We start from the raw sequence: 19,947 nt of genomic DNA, 5'->3' as shown, positions 1-19,947 counted from the left end.
ACACACAAGCACACACACATTCACACACCGATGGCAGAGCTGCTATGCAGCTGACCTGACTCAGTCTCTTATTATGGGTGACGGGGTCCTTCATGAGTACAGTTTTTTTAGTTATTTTACATGAAATATGTTTGTATTGTTTTTTTAATTAAACTATAAGAAAATATGCCAAACATTTCCATTGGGCCAGAAACTGAGTTAGAATACTGTATTGCAAATTGTCCAGTCAAATCACCTTGGTCAAGGCTGGAATACCTCTACTATTGATTGCTGTGACCTCCAGTACACATTTTCATGGTGCCCGGAGGATGAAACCTGCTGAATTTGATGAGCCTCTAACATTTTGACTTTTCCTGTGTGGTTTCTTTATTTAACATACTCGTGGACTGACTGCTCTATACACATGTATAATTCTTAATACTGTTTTTTTTGTACATATGCAGAATGATAAAAAAGAGCCACTACAAGCTTATTTTTCATCTTGTATTATTTCATTGTACAGTATGAAATGTGGCATACCCAAAAGGATCAGCTACAATAAAGCACTGAATACATGTAATTACCAAGTTACAGTGACAGTTGCGCCCCCAGAAACTTTCATAGGGGGCCAGTGAAAATCTTAGGGTGGCACACTAAATCCTTCACCCATCCTGCATTACTTATGTTGAGGTTTTTTTAAACTGTTTATTTAATATGGCAATGACAATTGAAGCATTAGCTACAAAACACTACAGAATCACATAAGTTTTTGTTCAGTCTCCCAAAAGATAGATATGGACAGAAGCACTGAATAGAAAAGACTTACAGACAAATAGTCTGTGGTGTTGTTATTTCAAGGTGGACGATTTAGACAGAACTGAACAGACAACATGTTTAAAGAAAGGGAAGGATCAATGGAGTAAGAAAATAATAATATCAATAATAATAATACACAATACAATTATATGTAAATTCAAGTGTTACGCAATATTCAGCAATATTGCAGTGGAAAGTAAAAGTAATGGCAGTGCAGTTTGCTGTTTTTCTGCATGTATGATCATGAAATGTGATCTGATCTTCACTAAAGTCAGAAATATCAACAAACACAATATTTCTAATCTGATAAAACACAAACAGTCATGATCTTTCATTAGTTCATCTTTCATATAGAACACACCCATTAAACACACAGAGTGATGGTGGAATAAGTAAGTGAAACAGTGTTTTAATTACCACCTTTGGCAGCAATAACCTCAACAAGCTCTTGCTGTAGCTGTGGATTAGACCTGCACAACGTTCAGGAGGAACTTTGGACCATTCTTTCTCACAGAGCTGCTTCGGCTCAGATATATTCTTAGGACGCCTGGTGTCAACAGCTCTCTTCATGTCATAACACAGCATCTCTGTTGGGTTGTGGTCTTGGCTCCGACTCCAAAAGGCAGGTTTGTGTTTCTGAAGTCATTCTGTAGAGAAATCTTTAGAGACGGTATTCTGCTGCATCATGTGGTGAAAAACAGAGCTGACTAAAGGAGGCAGCAGTACTTTCAAAGCCATGGATAATTCCTTAATCTGTGACATTGTATCTTACAAACGTGTAGAGAAATACATTGTTTTATTTATTAGCAAAAATGTTTTCAAGCCATTTATAAAAATTTAACATCAAAATCATTCTGTGAAATGTATTTTTGTTTTTCTTCTTTGTTTTCATTGTGTTTTTATGAAATCATTTAATTGTATATTGATGTGTTTTTTTTTTCTTGTCGACATATATACATTGATGTGTTATAGTATTATTTGTAGTTTACATATGTGTAAAAAGAAAAGTTAAAATAAATAAATAAACAAAAAAGCCGCAGAGTTGCGTTTTTTGCGCAGTGACGTAAGCGGACATTACGTTTGCTTTTCCGGACACATGGCGCAGGGTGGGCGTGTCCTAGACGCTGATGTAAACACAAAATACGCCTCATCCTCCGTCGGATAAGTCACGGTGGACTGAACTGGCGAGATTAACCCTAGTAACCCTCGCTGGTGCGGGAAGAACGCTCCGTGTCCGTCGTGTTTAATATGCGTTAAAGCGCAGACAGGCCGCGCCATGGACTTCTACATCAATCTGAAGCTGAATTTCAGGGGAAATTCCAAGAATGTCCTCCTGTCGGGATCCGAGACCAAGAGCTGGGAGTCGATGGAGGCCATGGTAAGCTCGCTCCCAAACACCACGATCACCGCACACAGGCCGCTGCTGTGTCTGTAGCCTAATGCTCGTACACACGCTCACTTACAGTCACCGGCTGTGAGTGATGACATTGAGTGTCGTGCCAACCTACGGATGAACAAGCTAACGTTACGTTATCACCGGAGACAGAGAGATGCTGCGGAAACACTCCGGGTTGATTTAAATGTCGCGTGTGTCCTGTCAGCTATGAACAAGAAATCAGTGAATATGAGAGCAGAGCACTGATAAGTTGTCTCAGAGGACAGGGAGGATACACGAGCTGCTACGGGGTTATTACAGTCATTTGTCGTCATGGAAACACTGTTTACCAGCACACCGTAACTGGTCTGATCAGTTAGAATCACACATCCACCATCTGAGCTCTATTCATCTGGTCTGAGCTCACTACCACTGTGACACAGGCCTGTTGAAGGTCTGACACTATTACACATTCCTATCAGTACAGTCAGATCAACGTGTTACTTCATTTTATATAGTTGATCATTATGCAGGAAGATGTCTTTCTGTTTCCGACCTGTTCTAGCACCATCACGTGTCACAGCAATATCAAACCAGTCTGTGTCAAAGATTCACGATTCACAGATCTTTTATTGTTTCTAAGGGCGAAAACATCTGTTAAAAGAAGAATTACCACCTAACAGTGGTATCCCTTTGCCAGCCAGTCAGGTCGCAGTTGGGGTTTATGTCTGTCCAGACTTGTGTTCTAATCAGTTCATCTGGGAGCCCACAGGATGTTTGCCAGATTCTTACTAGGCATTCTTGAGATATTTAGTTGATGACAGTGGGACAGACGTGAGGAGACATTTCTAAAATGTGGAGCATTGCACTGTGGGGTAGGGGTGTAGGTGGTGATGATGGTTGTGTTCAAATTCAAGGTTCTAGGAGGTCAAGCCAGGGGCCTGTACAGTGAAGCCAGATTAGGGGGTTATCCAGCTATTTGGACTACACTACAATGGTAACACATGCTGCACAGTTAACCTGCTCTAGAGCAGGCTGGCTTCACAGGACCACATGAGAATTTGTCAACAGCCTGACTACTGACTAGTCAGAGTGGTTAGTAATCTGGCTGTTGACATTTTCTTAACTGTTCCAAAGATCACTCTGTTATATTTGGTCTGAAATCCAGCAACAGAGAACCAGGAAAAATAAAACACAAACAGTTAGACTCCCCTAGATATACATCATACTGTATGTATTATGTTTGTAACAGACACCTGCATCATGGGTGTTTGTTATTATGATTATTGTTGCTAAGGGCTTGAAGGGTGAGGCACAGTGCGTACGATATAGATCAATCTGCGTCTCTTTCTTTGGCTGCCATTTAAACCATGTGACTGATGAGTCACCGTGATAACACAAGTCACAATTCCAGCAGCACTTGACCGTCATACCACTGTTGTCTGAAACTCGCACTATGTTGACTGGTACAGAGCCAACTTGGGTCATATGGCACAATACTGGTTTAATGTAGGAACTGGTGTGGAAGGATTAATAAAACAAGTAATAGGTCTGTGCTCATAGGTGAAAGAGATGTCCTAAAGTTAACAATGGCTCTGGGTATTTACACATTTCAGATATCAATAGTTAATTAGTTTATTTCATTAGCTTTACAGTTTTATTCTTTGAATCTTTTTAGTCTGATCTGTTAAATTCTTAACTGGTACATATTGTAAAACCACCTTTGCTTGAGAAGAATTATAAATTCATAAAAGTCATAAATTGGATTGAGCAACTGGGTTTTTTTTTTTGCCTATGAACATTATTCTGGCTTCAAGTTAAAACATAACTTAAAATAAAAGAACTTTTGTGGATTTCTAATAATGGAGTCATACTGAAGACCGAGGTCAAAAGTCTAAAGATGTGTGGTGGTATTGTAAACAACCATGTGCCAGGTAAGAGGGTGAAATATTGTTTTTTGAGCCCTTCACTGTTGGGATTTATGATCCGTGTCTCTTGGCCGCGGCACCCAGGAAGAGCTCATTTGCCTGAGTGCTGCTGAGTCACACACGTCAGACTTTACTTTGAGCTGTTTTTCCAATGAGAGAGATGCAAGCGGTCTGGCTGTTTAAGACTTAGCGTTGTCTGCTCTTCATTCGACATGGTTTGTTGAATAATACATAAATCTTACTGATTCGTGTCGAAGTGTAATGAATGAATGAATGAACACGGAGGGAAGATCGTTACCTGGATACAGTGTCCAGCTCTCAGCCAGTAAAGAGCCAGCAGGAGGGTGAATAGAGCCCAGTCCATGAATACAGCTTCCTGTGGCTGAGCAGGGATGGCTAGATTAAGAACAGCTGACCCATCATCCTCTGTTCTTATCAGATGTGCCTGTCTGTCTGTGTTTTGTGTGCAGGTGAAGCGCTCCTTTGGCCTCTGCAGCCTTCAGCTGACCTATTTTGATGAAGAGAATGAAGAGGTGAGAGACCCTGTCTGTCATTGTTGTCATTTGCTGATTATCCACTTTTATTTTAGCAGTCGAGCAATATAGCATTACACTTCTGTAAAGATGGAGAGCTGGAAAAATCTGATTAGAAAACAGTGGTGAATACTGGTGCATCAGAGTCAGAGTTCCTAACATAGGGTGAACGATTGGATGCATTTCCCATAGTGCAACTTGGGAGCATCTTTCTTTACGGCCTACCTAGTAATTCCCCATACCTTTTAAATACCTTTTAAATACCTTTTAAAAATTTAAAACTCCAATATTTCCCTAATGAAACTATAATTTCATGACCAAGAATCCTCCAGAGCGAAACATTTTTTACAGGCTAATAAGTATTTCTCATCACTAGTAAACTTGTCCATGTGTAAATTGGTGGAGTGAACCAGGAACTAAAGGGTCTTTAGTTCTTCGAACTCTGTTACCGAACCAGAACTAAACTGACACTGCAGTTAAAAAGTCCACATTTACATCAAAATCTTCTTCTTTCATCCTCCAGGTATCCATTAACAGCCAAGGTATGTGAACGTAATCAAATCTTTATGGAATGTAGGTTGAAGAGCATGTTAATGTCCTGTTAAAAATAAATGCTGTTTCTGCTTTTATTCTAGTCGAGTATGAGGAGGCACTGAAGGTAAGTCGATGTAAAGTGCAATTACTCTTCACATTTACAGTGTGCACTAAAAGGAAGCAAAAAAGTACAGTGCATCCGATTTTACCTTAGCTTGAGTTACTGGTATAATGGCAGTACCAGTATACAGCATCAACTTGACTCTAGCAAAGTATAAAATCAAATAAAACTCCAATCCAGTAGCTCAGTGTCATGAATCCCAACTCTGCCTGATGCGTTCAGTTTTACAGTTCATACAATCTACACAACAACAACAACCTCTGTCCTTCTGAGGAAGTGCTCCCACACAAACCTTTTTTGTCTTTTGTCTTTGAGGACAAAGGTTTGTGTGGGAGCACTTCCTTAAAGCAGCGAGTGAGACTAATCTTCCAATTTGTGTCCCAGAGTGCTTCAAGGCAGGGCAACCGACTGCACATGAACGTCTATGAGACCCGAGGCCAGCCGGCAAGGGTCTCTACCACTAAGGCCAGTGGAGCGGAGCCCAAGAGAGGCTTCAGACCCCCGCAGCACTGCCCCACCCTGGCCCAGGTGGTCAGTCGGAAAGTTCAGGCTGCAGTGCCAGAGCAGGGAATGGTAAGAACAATGTTTCCAGTTGGACACACGCGGCTTGATTCACTAAGATCCCAAATAGCAAGCAATAAATAGTTTGTGCAGTCTTGAAAATGGTGGGAGCTTTGTGAGTGATCTACTATGCCCTTTGAAGGTGTTCAGAGGAGACATAATATGTGTGTGAAATGTCTTGTGGTTTAAGATTAAGTTGTGTTTTAAGCTTGTGTTTTCTAACGTCTTCACAAGCAAGATTTTCTTTTTATCTGGTTTATTTTGCCTTAAAACTGAGCCCTGTATTTAGGCTGCTGGGAATGTTGTTTACCATATATGACAGCTAAAGACACTTGAAGAAAATACTTGTATACTTAATGAAATTACTTGTATTTCTCTATGGTAGGCGTTCTCAAACATGCACCTCAAGCCCCATTGTCGTGCTTGTTTCCTAACTATCCCTGCCCCTACCCACTGCTGGTTACCTACATTAGGTGTGTTCAGTCAGTTCGAAGCTGCTGCAAATGTAGAGTTTCTGCAGAGTGAATATTCTCTCCTTATGTTGATAAGGTGATCGTAAAAGAAGTAAAAGGAACCAAAGAAGAAGACAAGACTCCTCCAGCCTGGTTCACCTCTTACATGGAGAAGGTAAGAACCACCTGATGGAGCTGACACTGAAGTTATATGCTGGAGGAACTGATGGATTACTAAGATATTGGTTCTGCCGTTCCACATTATTCCTCCAGTTTAAGGACCAGGTGGTCCGCGAGGCGGTGGAGAAGATCTGCAGGGAGTTCTCTGGGCAGTGCTGCATTCACAAGCCTATTGGAGGAGGAGGAGGAGGAGGAGGGGGAGGAGCAGCAGGGGGAGGTAGAGGGGAAGCAGTAGGGGGAGCAGAGGCCCAGCAGGTCCCTGAGGTGTCCTCCACCTTACCTGGAGCTCCATCCTCCTCTACTCCTCCCTGCTCCTCGTGCAGGGGCCAGACTACTGGAGGGGGATACCAGTGCAGGTCTGTGTTATCATCAGCTAACCAGCTGATTGTATGTGTGTTAAAGATGTCGGTCTCATGTCTGCATGTTAAGTACAGAGCTGAAACCAGGACATGGTTAGCTTAGCATGAAATTTGGAAGCATGGCAGATGGTTTTGGTTTGTAAACTGGTCAGGATCCCGCAGACCTGGCAACCTCATTATGACATCAAGACTTAGGCGGTGCACCCAGCTGTAAACAGTCCCGCTCAAACCACAACCCGGTTTTACGATATTTAGGGGTTAGGGTTAGGCTTTACTCATCCACTTTTTAGCCATTTTAAGATATGTTTTTTATGCTTTGATATACAACTGAGGAGTCCCAGCTCTAGCATCACTTACACACAAGGAGCAGGGTGCATGGTACATTATTCATTGTGTCAGCTTTAGCTGGTATCGACTTCTCTCCTCATTTTCTGTTTCTCTTTCAATTTTCTGTCTTCTTCTGTCTCCCCCACCCTCCCTATATGTCATTTTTTGTCCTCTCTTTCTTCTCCTGGTTCCTGTCCTCCTCAGTGTGTGCACCTCCTGTACTCTATGCGAGCCCTGCAGCTTCTCTCATGATCCCAGTCACAACCTGGTGAGAGCCAGGACTCCTCTGTCCATCCCAGAGCATGGATCGCCTGCTCCTGACCACAGCAAGTATGACACAACAAAACTTCTATTACAATTACTTTAACCTAGCTTCATATTCTTATAGTCACAAGTGTTGAACTAATATATTATTGCATTGATGTTACTGATGCACTAGTATAGAAGTAGCATTAACTGTTCATATACAGTGCATTTAAACATATTTTTTTTATATAAATGTAAGTAATAGTAGAATTTGTCTGTAATTAAATTGTTCGTCACTGAGTAAATGGACTCTCAGTCTATTTACTAATGTCTAGGGCCAGGAGAGTGGCTCTGTGAGTTAGTTCTAAGTATTAAGTAGTGTTATTACTCTCTTAGTTTAGCATATTAGCATGCACATTTTTAATAATTACCAGAACCACAAGTCAGGAGATGGTTAGCTTAGCATAAAGTCTGAAAGCAAATTAGCTTGCTGACAAATTTGTACGCTGTATTCAGTTCTTTGTTCTGTACAGCAAACACAAAGTAATGCAAATCCTGGGAATAAAATCCTCTCAGTAGCTGCATGTGTCAATAAAAGTACAGCTGACTTTTACTTCTGTTAAAAAATAATTTAAGTGAAAAGGCAGAGTCACAACATATGCACTATCACGCACACTAGAATGATACAACATGATATGGATGATCATGTTATCATATCATATTAGCTTTTTGACTTTTTACACTAATATAGAAAGCCAGTTTGACTTGTAGGGTTTCTTCCTCCAGGTTCTACAGGCGAGGTGACCGCAGTTTCCGGAAGGCAGAGAAGCAGCGGTTGAAAGCAGAGAAGCGCCTGCTGAAGGCCGAGGTCAAGGAGATCCGGAAACAGCTGAGGATGGAGAGGCGGGGCATACAATGGAGCTCCTCCCACAGAGATGGAAGCTCCTCCCCCGTTCTTCTGCAGCCTCGTGCCACCCAGCACAACAGCCCAGAGTAGGTCTCCAAAAACAAACATTAGTACACGGTGCAATTCTTAGACCTATGTTACTGAGTAAAAGAGTGAATGAATGAAGTCATCGTGGAAGAATGAATTGCGAGAATTGTTACTAGCCTCTTTTACGTCATAGTGGTGAGTAGGTGTTGACCTGATTAAGGCGTCTTTGTCTATTTACGCTGCACTTTAAAACTCCACCCTAAAGATGCTCCAGTGTAGGTGTTACACAGGTAACTGGCACCCGGCCTTGGTGGCATACTGTTTAATGTGACACTACCACTCAAAAGTTTGGGATCACTTGGATATTTTATTGTTTTCCAAGGAAACACACATACAATTAGTCTAGAATAGAGTCGGAAATAATAGTTTTGATGAATATGTTTTTCAAACTTTTCCTTCATCAAAAAGCAATTACAGCCTGGCTCTTTGTAAATCTCCTATTTTACCACCTTCTGCCTCCGCCTGCTTGACTAAAAGTATTAAGCACTGTTCTAGCATCTGTGTCTCCTCCTCGCTGTTCATGCTGACACTGGTGTTTGACATGTAATATTTAGTGCAGCTGCTAGTTGAGGACCTGTGAGGCGTCTTTGTCTTAAACTACACACTCTCAGATATTTTTCTTCATGCACAGTTGTGTATCGGGGGCTCCTGAGTAGTCTTTCTTTCTAAAGACAACAATAGACTGACAGGTCTCTAATGAAAGTTCTTTCTTTTTCTCTATTGGTATCCCTTGGAACCTGTAAACAAAGAACTGCTGATGTTCAGACATTAAACTAACCTAAAGAACACCATGCTCCCTTGTTTACATCATTAGTACAACTGTTCTCAGCTGAGCAACACAGTTGCAAAAGGGTTTTCTCATAATCAGTTAACCTTGAAAATGATTAACTTGACTTAGTAGATCATTCTTTAAAAATCAGAGTAATTTTTAATTGTTTGTGAATTGCATGAAAATGTGTTTTTCTTTGGCAAACAAAGACATTTGCAAGTGATCCCAAACTTTTTAACACGCACGTTGGATATACATCACATTCCAAACATTACAGGTGAATGAACCTTCATGTGCTTTTGCTAGTTTTGCACATAATAGAAATGATTTGCTCTCAAAACACAGCTGAAGCGGGTCGAGTACAACAACAACAATTATGGTCACAGATTGAGTGTTGAGGAGCTAGGGGAGAACGCTATTCAGACCTCTACTATGTGAAGCGCTGCAGCAGGAAGGAATTAATGGATAAGGATCGATTTGCAGTAAGACTGGGGTCTAGTTAATCATAACAATACACGACTGGTTGGGCTATGTCCAAATAACTCACCATGTTTTTCTGTTGCCTTCATCCAACTCGTTACCTCTGCAGTCAGATTCATTTCTGAATAAAAACAGCAATACAGTTATATTTTAATGTTATGTTTGCTGTTACAACTGAATGCCAAAGTATGGATAAATGGTCGAAATGCATATCTACGATTGGTGGATTGATGAAACAGTTGAAGTTCAAATTCAAATATATATTCAAAGTTGTTGGAAGCGGCAACAAATAAATGTCAACTATAGAACAACTCACTGTTGTTGGAGGACAAATGGATTCTATTTCTTGCCCAGGCGTCCAAAGCGTCCCTGTCCCCTGGTGGTCCCGGCCATGACGGCCACATTTCTGGATGAGAACCTTCCTGATGGAACCCGACTGCGTCCTGGGACCAAGTTTATCAAATACTGGAAAATGAGGAACACTGGTACCATTACCTGGAGTGCTGACACCAAGGTAAAGACCTCTAGACTAGTCATCTGCTTTTTTTCCATGGATTCAGAGAAATAATAGGCTCAGTGGAAATCTGTCCCAAGAGTCAGCGAGAGAATGGCTAAAGTCAAACTGGAAGTTACACATCACAGTACATAAAGTTAAGTCAAAGTGCAGGTACTTCCCTAAAATAATTCTCAATTACAAGTAGAAGTACCACTTAAGTCAAGCATTAAGTACAAGCTCTAAAAATTTACTTCAGTAAAGTACAAATACCTCATTAAGTACCTACCTATTCTTAGCACCTGTGTGTGTGTGTGTGTGTGTGTGTGTGTGTGTGTTTGTACGAGATACTTTATGCGTTACACAAAGTTATGTGAGCATTATTCATTTAATAATGAACTTTTGATTAGTTAAGCTTCTAATAATTATTATAATAAAGTAAAATTATTGTCCCATTCACAAATGAGCATCATATTATGTCCTGTTTGCATCCTGCAGCTGAAGTTCATGTGGGGAAACCTGGCGGTGGGATCTGGGGACCGTTGGAGGGAAGTGTCCGTTCCTTTCCTCCAGCCAGGACAGGTGAGACGGCAACACGAGGAAGTTCTTTTCACTCATGTCTGTGGAAATTTGACAACTGCATCATATTTCTCTCTTTCTCTGTATAAGACTGATTCACTTGGATTTGGTCGGCACGTTACTGCTGCGGCACGTGAACTGTGCTGTATGTTCCTCCTTTCCAGGTTGGGGTAGTGAGTGTGGCACTGTGTACTCCAGCTGTGGAGGGCTCTTACACCTCCCACTGGCGTCTGGCCCACGCTGGGGAGCAGTTTGGACCAAGAGTGTGGTGCAGCATCGTAGTCGACCCTCTGGCCCCAGCACCCATGATGGCTGATGGGATATTGGTGTCACCCTGTGTCACGCCACAGGTAGGGCAAATGAGTGGATGTATGAAAACAGTAAACCTATATCAGCTTGATGGTAACTATGTTAATGAACTAAAATACACACAGAGACATATTTCAGTGCACTTAAATGTAATTAGTCATTTTTCTCTGCAGGGTAAGAACCCAGTGGCAAAGGATGGAAAAGCATGTGCGGCTTCCAGGGAGCAACCTTTAATGTCAGTGGATCAAGAAGAGTACTATATCCCCTCTGTGGACCTCCTCACTGCACAGGTAACACACAATACACAGTCATTACTCTGCTGTAGACTAATACTGCAGCTGATGTTTAGTTTTACAGATAAATGAGTTCAACCTTTTCTCCCCCTACTGATTCCAGTAGCTTTACTAGTAGTGGTGTTTGCCCTTCATCAGGATCAGTCTCCTAGCTAGTAAAGTAGCAAGGTTACACTACTACATTCTTTTAGGATAAAGAGAAAGAGGGTAAAGGCTGACTCCCCAAAGAAAGCAACAAAAGGATTAGGGTCAAACTGTCAGCCTAATATCCCAGACAGAATACTAAACATCCTTCGTCTCTATTCTAAAACAATCTTCAAATAAATAAATAAAGAAGCTCAGTACTGTCCCAAGACCCAGCTCCCTTCAAAACTAAACCAGAGTCTGTACACCCTAGAGATACCTGCTGACAGGAAGCAAAAACACTCTCAGGTACCTCAGATGCTGTGATATTTTATCACTTACCATACAGTATATCAAAGCCCTAACAATACTGCCTCCAACACCAGGATGCAGCACCAAAGCATCTTTACTTAGATATCTGTCGTCTGTTGCTCAGGATCTTCTGTCTTTCGAGTTGTTGGACATCAACATCGTCCAAGAGTTGGAAAGTGTCCCAAACAACACCCCTGCGGGTAAGAAATGTGGTCTCCAGTTGCTTGTATTTGGGTTTTAAACAATGGGTGTGGCTACATGGACATGAGTGCTATGTAATATTAATATTATGAGACATCTTCTGGTATTGGTCAAATTCACAGGAAAGGAGGGATCTGATTTCATATATATTCTCCAGGCAGACTGGCCAGGCTAATTCATTAGTGTTGAAGACAGTGATGACATTTTTAGCTTGAGATCAAAAGTTAATAATTTCAGCTTTTATTTCCTTGTCTTTATATCTATTCTGCAGCATTCAGGAAGTTGGAGGAGATGTTGACTGTACAGGCAGCGTTTTTTTGTAATATTGCACTTGTAACTGTAGGGACCTGACTGATAAACAAACACATCTATTAAGCTTTATGTCTTCATTTGTTTCATCCAGACATGACTCCCTGCATTTCCCCTCTGCCTCAAGACAGCCATCTGCAGGACAAGAGCAGTCCCTCTTTGGGTCTGATCCAGGAAGAAGCAGAGGTCATCAATAGCATCATGGGTAATGGTGTTTCCTATTCCTGCTTTTTTCCCCCTCATACTGGAGCTTTGTTGATAGATTAATATTTGAAATAAAATTCAAAGTGGAGCTGGCTCAAGTTAACAGGGAAGCACACACAGCCAATAAACAAGGTCCCTTGTCGGTATAAGACTGTCCTGTTGTTATTGGTCCACAGATGCCCCCCATGGGACAGGATCTAAGGCTGAAGGTGGTGGAGTGCCAGCCCAGGAGGAAGGGGAGGATGACATCAGCGGGACTCAGTTTGTTTGTGAGACTGTGATTCGATCAATGACTCTGGAGGAGGCCCCCGATCATGCTCCTCTGGGAGGGTCCCGTCCTGGGACAGGTAAAGGTGAGTCACGGCCACAGGCTTGAAGCTATTCTTGTAAAATAACTGTTAGTCTATTAGTTTTTACAATATCATTTTACCTTAAAGACTAGCAGGGTAAACTCCACCCCTACACAGTGACCCGACATTTCTTTTGCTGTACACTTTGATCCTCTTTTCTATGACAGTGGTGCGCCCGGCTGCTCAGGGCGGCTCCACCTCCTCGTGTGTGAAGAGTAAAACGGTGAAAACAGAGGGGAGCCCCGACAGCAGCAGCAGCAGCAGCAGCAGCAGCAGCTCAAACACAGTGAAACCCCCAGCTACCCTGAAGGCTTCCTTCCCTTCCTCTCTGACAGCTTCCCTACCTGCTCCCCTCTCAGTGGCCCTGAACCCGGGGCCTGGCCCCAGCTCAGCTCCGACCCCGCTCCACGCGTCGGCCAGGGCCGCCACACTGCAGGAGCACGAAGCCACAGGTGACAACAGAAGACAGAATAGTAGAGTTGTGGTCCTGAGGATAGGTCTTCTTACAACAAGAATAGACAGTCTGTTAAACTCTAAACAGTATTCTATCTTATTCGTTACTGCCTTGATCCCATTACAGATGAAGTTGAGGAGTCACCCATGGAAAGCATCTGTGTGGAGTCTGGGGTGAAGGAGAGTGAGAAGGAGGCAGAGAAGGACAAGGAGAAAGAGGGAGAGGAAAAAAGAGAAGGGGGGAGGAGTCGCTCTTCCTCCACCTCGTCAGAAGATTACATCATCATCCTCCCAGACTGTTTTGACACCAGTCGACCACTTGGGGAGTCTATGTACAGGTATGTCCTTCTGAGCTCGGCAGTAACGTGGCTGTTGGATGGTGCCTGTCATCCCTTTTGATGCCCCTTTCCATGTCCTGTTCCTAGCTCCGCTCTGTCCCAGCCTGGTGACATCCCAGCCAAGACCCCCACAGACCCAGACACTCCATCTTCTGACCACCCAGGCAGCACCACCCCAGAAGGGGAGCTAGGGGAAACGGATGAAGCTGCGGGGACAGAATTGTCGGGCACCAGCAGCGCCAACGACATGCTGTGCACGTCTCAAACGCTGGATGATGAGCCGCTGACACCTGAAGTGGTGGCACCACCTAAAGCCATCATCACACCAAGGTCAGTATAAAGGATAGGTTTAGTTAAGGACAGCATTAGTTAAGTAAAGCAATGACTCTGCTGCTCTGGCTTTTTTTTTTTTTTTTTTTTTTTTTATTGCATTGCTTTGAAATACTTGTCTTAACTGTCTTGGTCCTGCATTTGTACAGTCCAGAGAGCAGTGGAGAAGCAGATGTAGATCCTGCTGCTGCTGCTGGGGAAGGAGCAGAGGGCTCAGAACTGTACCAAAGTGAGGAGGGTAAGCACATATGGTGCTAACAGCTCACAGAGGAGTTACTTTCTTCTTATTCTTAAAGTTTCTTCATTTTAATGGGGGTGGAAGTACAATATTGATAAACGTCAGTATTGTGATATTGTGTTATGTGGTACCCCTTCCTTTATAATAGTTTACATGCAAAGAGTTAGGTATGTTAGGTTGTATTTAAACCCCAGCGCACTAGATGGTAGTGTTGTGTATCGTGTGAGTTTTTTTTTTTTTTTCTGAAATTAGAAAAAAATATAAAAAATTCTGAAATGCATTTCACTCACTTTTAACTTTTAATGTACTGGATCGTAATCCTTGTGTCATAATACTTATTTTATCGCCATTTCATTGCCAATATACAACCCTAATATAAAAGTGTGATTACAAATTAGATGGGTCGTTTTTTGATGTTGAGTCCAGGATAATGTGATTTTATTTGTTGTTGTTGTGTCGCAGCCTCTGGTCCTGAACAACCTTCAGCAAATGGAGCTGATTCTACAGAGGATGCTGAGGACAACCCCGAGGACCCTAGGTCTCACACACACACAGTCACCCACATATACACAAACTGGCATCAGTGTGTTACTTCAAACTAAATCATAGACAATGAAGCTCATGCAGTTAAGGAATAATGAAATGTTGGTTTTTGAAATGCAAGTGGATCAACTGTTGTGAATGAAAGAAACAACAGTATATTGTACAGGTAGATGCATAACGACGCCTTGATTACTCAATTGGGCAAATTTAACATTGTAATGCAATCACACAGTGGTATTGCAAAATTCATCTGCACCTCTGTATGGCTAATAAGCTCTGGTAGGTTCCTCTGGTTTGAATTTTCTGGCGTAGTCTCAAATATTATAGAATCGTACCACTAGTTTTCTACATCTTATTTTTAAAACATTCCAAAACACAAAAGGAAAAGTTGTGTCTACGTGTCTGAATCCACAGCCTGCTTTAGTTCATTTGTCACAGAAAATCATTGACCTTATCCTTTAAGCTCTGAATACAGCGCAGTTTCATTGATTAACCCTAACAAACAAATTAAAGAGCTTGCCGTTGTTAAATGCTGTAAATGAACGAAAATGGAACAGCGGATGTTATAACCTTCTTATTGTCTCTCCTCAGTCACCCTGGCATCACAAGCGGCCTGGTGAAGGGGGCTCTGTCTGTAGCTGCTTCGGCTTACAAAGCCCTGTTCACTGGACAAGGCCCCACACAGGTCAGCAAGCTGCTCGCTATTAATCAACTTACTGTGTCTGAGCCGTCATAGTTGCTGTTTGGTTTAGCGAGCAATTAATTGTTCACTTAGTCAATTCACATATGCTGTACACATATGTTACATTAGTTTTGATATAATCAGTAGCAGATTTCATTGAATGATCTGATGTTGTACCCCTGCAGCCTCCAGTGGATGAATCCACCCAGGACACCATGATGGCCGTGCTGGTGGAGATGGGCTTTGGAGACCGGCAGCTGAACCAGTGTCTGCTGAAGAAACACAACTACAACCTGCTAGATGTAGTGAACGAGCTTGTTCAGATGACCGACAATGACTGGTACTCAACTCGCTACTGACCAGAAGAAGTGGAGCGAAAAGGAAACAAAGCAGATAGACGAGGAAATAAAGTGATGGATGAAGAGAAAGACGGGAAAAGAAGAGTTCATTTCTGCGCATCAACCTTTTTACATTCCTCTTTCTGCCCACATCCCCTCTGACTGATCCAGTTGGATGGGGACCAGTCTGCTTTGTGAACACATAAGAGGACATCCGCAACTCTCTGGGCTCCTGTACTAGACCAACAAACACCTACTGCCTGTAGTATGACTTTGACTTTAAGCTTTGGTGGTGGCACAGTGGTAAAGCTGGCATTAGTCTGTTTATTTTGAAAAGCATAGAGAAGTACACTAAACCTAACCTGATGACTCTAGCTAACATGAGGTTTTAGTATACTAAAGAAGAGATTTATTAGCATTGACCCGCTTGCATATCTCTTTTGCCAGGGATAAAATGATAAATGATGAAGTGCAAAGCAGAAACATAATAACAAATATTCACACCTGCACTGACGACATCAAGGGGATCACATCCCATCACAGATCATTTTTATAGCTAGACAGTTATTTCAGAGAATATAGACACATGCTAATCATGCCATCCACTCTATCCATATAAAGCTCTCATATATTGGCTGGCAACAAGTAGCTCTTGTGAACTGCAGGAACTTACTGATAGAGAAATTACCCATTACCTGAACTATTCAGTGGCAAAGTTCTGGTTTGCTTTTCCACTGTTTTCCCTCTGTGTTGTGGTTGCTGTTAACGTGAGAGTGTATGTGTGCTTTCACATCATGCTTTACCTTTAACCAGAGATGAGGGACAACCCAAACAACCATCCACCCACACCCACTCTGATACAAGTTCCTGAAACCTGATTTAGTACCTCTTGAAATGGGTGGTATTCTTTGGGGTAGTACTAAATTTAGTTTCTGTAACCTGTCTCCAAAGAAAGGTGCACAAAGGCTCTGGCCAGATTACCGAGTGTGCACTTTTCTGCACATGCTCACGCAAAAATGTCCCAAGGCTAATTTATTACTTACTGTGACCGGCGAGCTAATGGCCAATGCTGTCATATGAGCTCTTCAAGCTCTCCCTGCCATTGTGCCGCCTTCTGTCGTCATGCGTTTGTGCATTTCACGTTTCCAGTAAATATGCAGTGCCCAAGTGTGGTAAATGTGTTGAATTTGCCAGACAAACTGAAGTAAGAATATATCTCTGAGACATTGAGTTATGAGACAAGTCAGTCTTTACCAACTATATCAAGTTTTTTTTGTTTGTTTGTTTAGCATTTTTTAATATTTGTGGTTTTATTAGACAGTTTATTATAGTCAGTGTTTATAAGCAGAACTCATTTGTGACAAAATTAGATTTTTATTTAGATTGTGCCCATTTTTATTATATTGTCATTTGGCTGTTAAATGTACAGTGTAAACAATCTGAAAGTTAATTCCCAGAAATTTTCCATTTTATTACAGAGCTACATAATCATCTACACTGCTGCTCAGACCTAATCGTGTTGGGCAAATATATGTGTAATTGCACTGGAGCCACTTATCTACTCGTAAATGTTGGCAAAAAGTATTTCATGAGCACCGACTGTGTTCATTTAGGTTCAGGTATCTTTTATTGTCATCTTTACTGTTTTTATTTATTACCTTTTGTCAGGATCACTGGAGGATATCTCACTCTCCTGTATTGTTGAGTGCAGTAGAAACTACTACTACTACTAGTTTCTGCTAGTAGTAGACTACTGAAAAGAGAAAAAACATTCCCATATATGACTTTAAATTTGAAGATAGTATCTGATAGCTTATAGGACAGAGGGACCATTCACTGAATAAAAACAAAGTTAATATATGTATCTTTTCCCTATTTTTCACACGATTTTCTTTTCGTGTATCTTCCCTGATCCTGTTTGTTGTCCTAAACGTGCTAACCTGCTCTCACAATAAGGACTGTCCGTGTTCCTTCTTAATCTTCATTAAAGTCAGACCAATGTATAAAGATGAAGTGTGGTAAAATGTACCTGCAGTGAATAGCTGCAGGCAATGGTGAAGTCCTCCTGGCTGCATCTTCATTATAAACTCTTCAGTTTCCAGCATTTGTGTTGCTGCACGCCTTCGTTAACATTAAAAGTTATGGAATTGGTTGAAGAATGGGGCAAAAAAAAAAAAAGTCTTTGCGAACATGTAAACCCTGCCTCCTTTAACACCTGTGTATACCTTGCTAATTGTAGCGTTAAGTGAGCATAATGAATTTGACTGCCTGTTGTTGTTTTTTTTTTCTTTCTGTTTTTTTTTTTCCAATTAATTTTTTAATTCTGTGGTGGTTCTAGACACAGTACATTTTTTTTCTTTTTTGGCTCATTTCAAACATTGTCCATTTGCTTGTTTGGTTTGTTCATGGACTGTAGGGGGTGCAACGATTCTCCAAATCCACCGTTTGGTTCAGAGCTCGATTTTTGGCTGTGGTTCAATTCAAACTTTGGTTTTTGTTTTGTTTTTTGGCGGTTTATAAAACATGTTTGACCTACACTGTAGTGTCCCTGAATGCCTCACAACACGGATGAAAGCCGGCAATAAACTGGCAAGCTGTGTCAAGTTCTAGTAGAACTCTGCTGTGTTTAATTTATTGTGAATAGGCAAAAAGGACCAACCACAGAATATTGTCATATGTGGGTTTTTAGCATGAAGTAAACTATTTGACCAGAGTAACAATTCAGCACAATAAGTTTGCGGATATCATCAAAAAAAGTTACTACTCCACGAACACAGCCTTTGATTTGCTTATAACAAGCCAGTGTGAATATATAATGGGCCACAAATCAAAAGAAACAAGTGGTAAGAATCTAGGAGCCAATTGCTGCTTCAAGTGATTGCTCCTGGTGTAATTTTGCATCCTGTCCCATGTTCTGTATCTTCAAAGGGTTCAGATGGAGCAGAGTTCTGTGGCAGAGCACATTAAAGCCTGTGTACATTACAGTCATTCCAAGCTTTAACAAAACAGTGTGTATCAATGTGAAATGTGTATTTTATTTTTCTTCACAAATGTATTAATACATACAGAACTTAGTTGGAAGCAATGACAAATGTTATGAATTGAGATTCTTTAAGGTGTTATTTTTTTCTTCTCGGATGCTTGAAGGCTGTTTGGAAATGTTAAACATTAGAGCTGTGGATGTTGCATTTTTAGGCTTATTGTGCAGTGGTTGAATTTGCTCTGCTGTATGTGTGTTGCTGTTATCCTTTGTAAGAAATGTTATCATATTGATTGAAAATTGTCTTACTGTTTGCACAAGAGAAGACTTGAAGGGTTTGGGGTTGGTGTTGACGGAGCCATTTAATAAAACAGCACTTGTTGTAAGATTATGATAAATTGTGTGTACAACTGATTTCATTATAGTATCAAACTTGCTACTGGAAAATGGTACAATATCTCTGGTCATTCCTCTAATAAAGCACGCCTTATCCAGAACAAAACGTCAAAACCCTTAATTAATAGGTCTGTATCATGCGAGGAATATGGTTGACTCAGGTCACAAAAGTCCTGTTTAAAAACATTACTACAACACGTGTGTCTATGACCGTGAATTCAGTACTGTCATTGTACGCACGGTATGTACAATTTTGTGCTAAACTAAAAGCTTATTTTGTGTGTTTGCTAGTACCGAAGACAGACCAGCCAGCATCGATACCACTGCTGAACAAGATAAAAGGAACACTTTTCAATCAGAAAACCAGGAGACAAGCAGTTATTGTCCCTATGCTGGGGCAGTGGGTCCTGGGTTCCTCCTGGTTCACAACAATGCCCGACCTCATGTGGTGACAATATGCAGGAAGTTCCTTTAGGATGAAGGAATTGATTCCATTGACTTGCCCTCATGCTCTCCTGACCTAAATCCAACAGAACACCTCTGGGACATAATGTTTTGGTCCATCCAATGCCACCGGGTGGCACTTCAGACTGTCCAGGAGTGTAGTGATGCCCTGGTCCAGATCTAGGAGGAGATACCGCAGGACACCATCCATTTCGAGTTGCTGGAATAAAATTTCCTCAGAACGGACGAACCTGCTGCATCATTTTCACTTTGGTTTTCAAGTTATCTTTGAATTCAGCCCTCTGTAGTTTGATGATTTTCATTTCCATCAAAAAATGTTTCCTCCTTTCATTCCTAACACATTACCCCGACCAGTAT

General features: G+C 41.5%; 1 protein-coding gene across 1 annotated transcript; it reads left to right on the top strand.

Moving 5' to 3' along the window:
- The first annotated feature begins 1,919 nt into the window (after positions 1–1,919).
- On the top strand, positions 1,920–19,127 carry nbr1b (NBR1 autophagy cargo receptor b). The gene is made up of 23 exons (XM_026353732.1): positions 1,920–2,173; positions 4,569–4,631; positions 5,155–5,173; positions 5,267–5,289; positions 5,671–5,859; positions 6,397–6,474; positions 6,573–6,835; positions 7,370–7,495; positions 8,198–8,404; positions 10,009–10,168; positions 10,646–10,729; positions 10,891–11,076; positions 11,209–11,325; positions 11,888–11,963; positions 12,368–12,478; positions 12,654–12,830; positions 12,995–13,279; positions 13,408–13,618; positions 13,706–13,948; positions 14,098–14,186; positions 14,649–14,724; positions 15,321–15,414; positions 15,597–19,127. The coding sequence occupies exons 1-23, from the start codon at positions 2,072–2,074 to the stop codon at positions 15,768–15,770; spliced, it is 3,153 nt and encodes a 1,050-aa protein (XP_026209517.1). The 5' UTR covers positions 1,920–2,071; the 3' UTR covers positions 15,771–19,127.
- The last annotated feature ends 820 nt before the right edge of the window (positions 19,128–19,947 follow it).

Source organism: Anabas testudineus, chromosome 8, assembly GCF_900324465.2.
Source record: "Anabas testudineus chromosome 8, fAnaTes1.2, whole genome shotgun sequence".
Classification (NCBI taxonomy): Eukaryota; Metazoa; Chordata; class Actinopteri; order Anabantiformes; family Anabantidae; genus Anabas; species Anabas testudineus.
Note: the sequence above shows the minus strand (reverse complement) of the source record. Positions and strands in the feature narration are given on the sequence as shown.

What these genes read in the sequence shown, in the direction of transcription:
- nbr1b (XM_026353732.1), top strand. Translation starts at nt 2,072, where the DNA reads ATGGACTTCTACATCAATCTGAAGCTGAATTTCAGGGGAAATTCCAAG. An exon ending in CCTGCTCCTGACCACAGCAA is followed by an intron (nt 7,496 to 8,197) that starts GTATGACACAAC and finishes TTCTTCCTCCAG; the next exon opens with GTTCTACAGGCGAGGTGACC. An exon ending in AAAGCCATCATCACACCAAG is followed by an intron (nt 13,949 to 14,097) that starts GTCAGTATAAAG and finishes GCATTTGTACAG; the next exon opens with TCCAGAGAGCAGTGGAGAAG.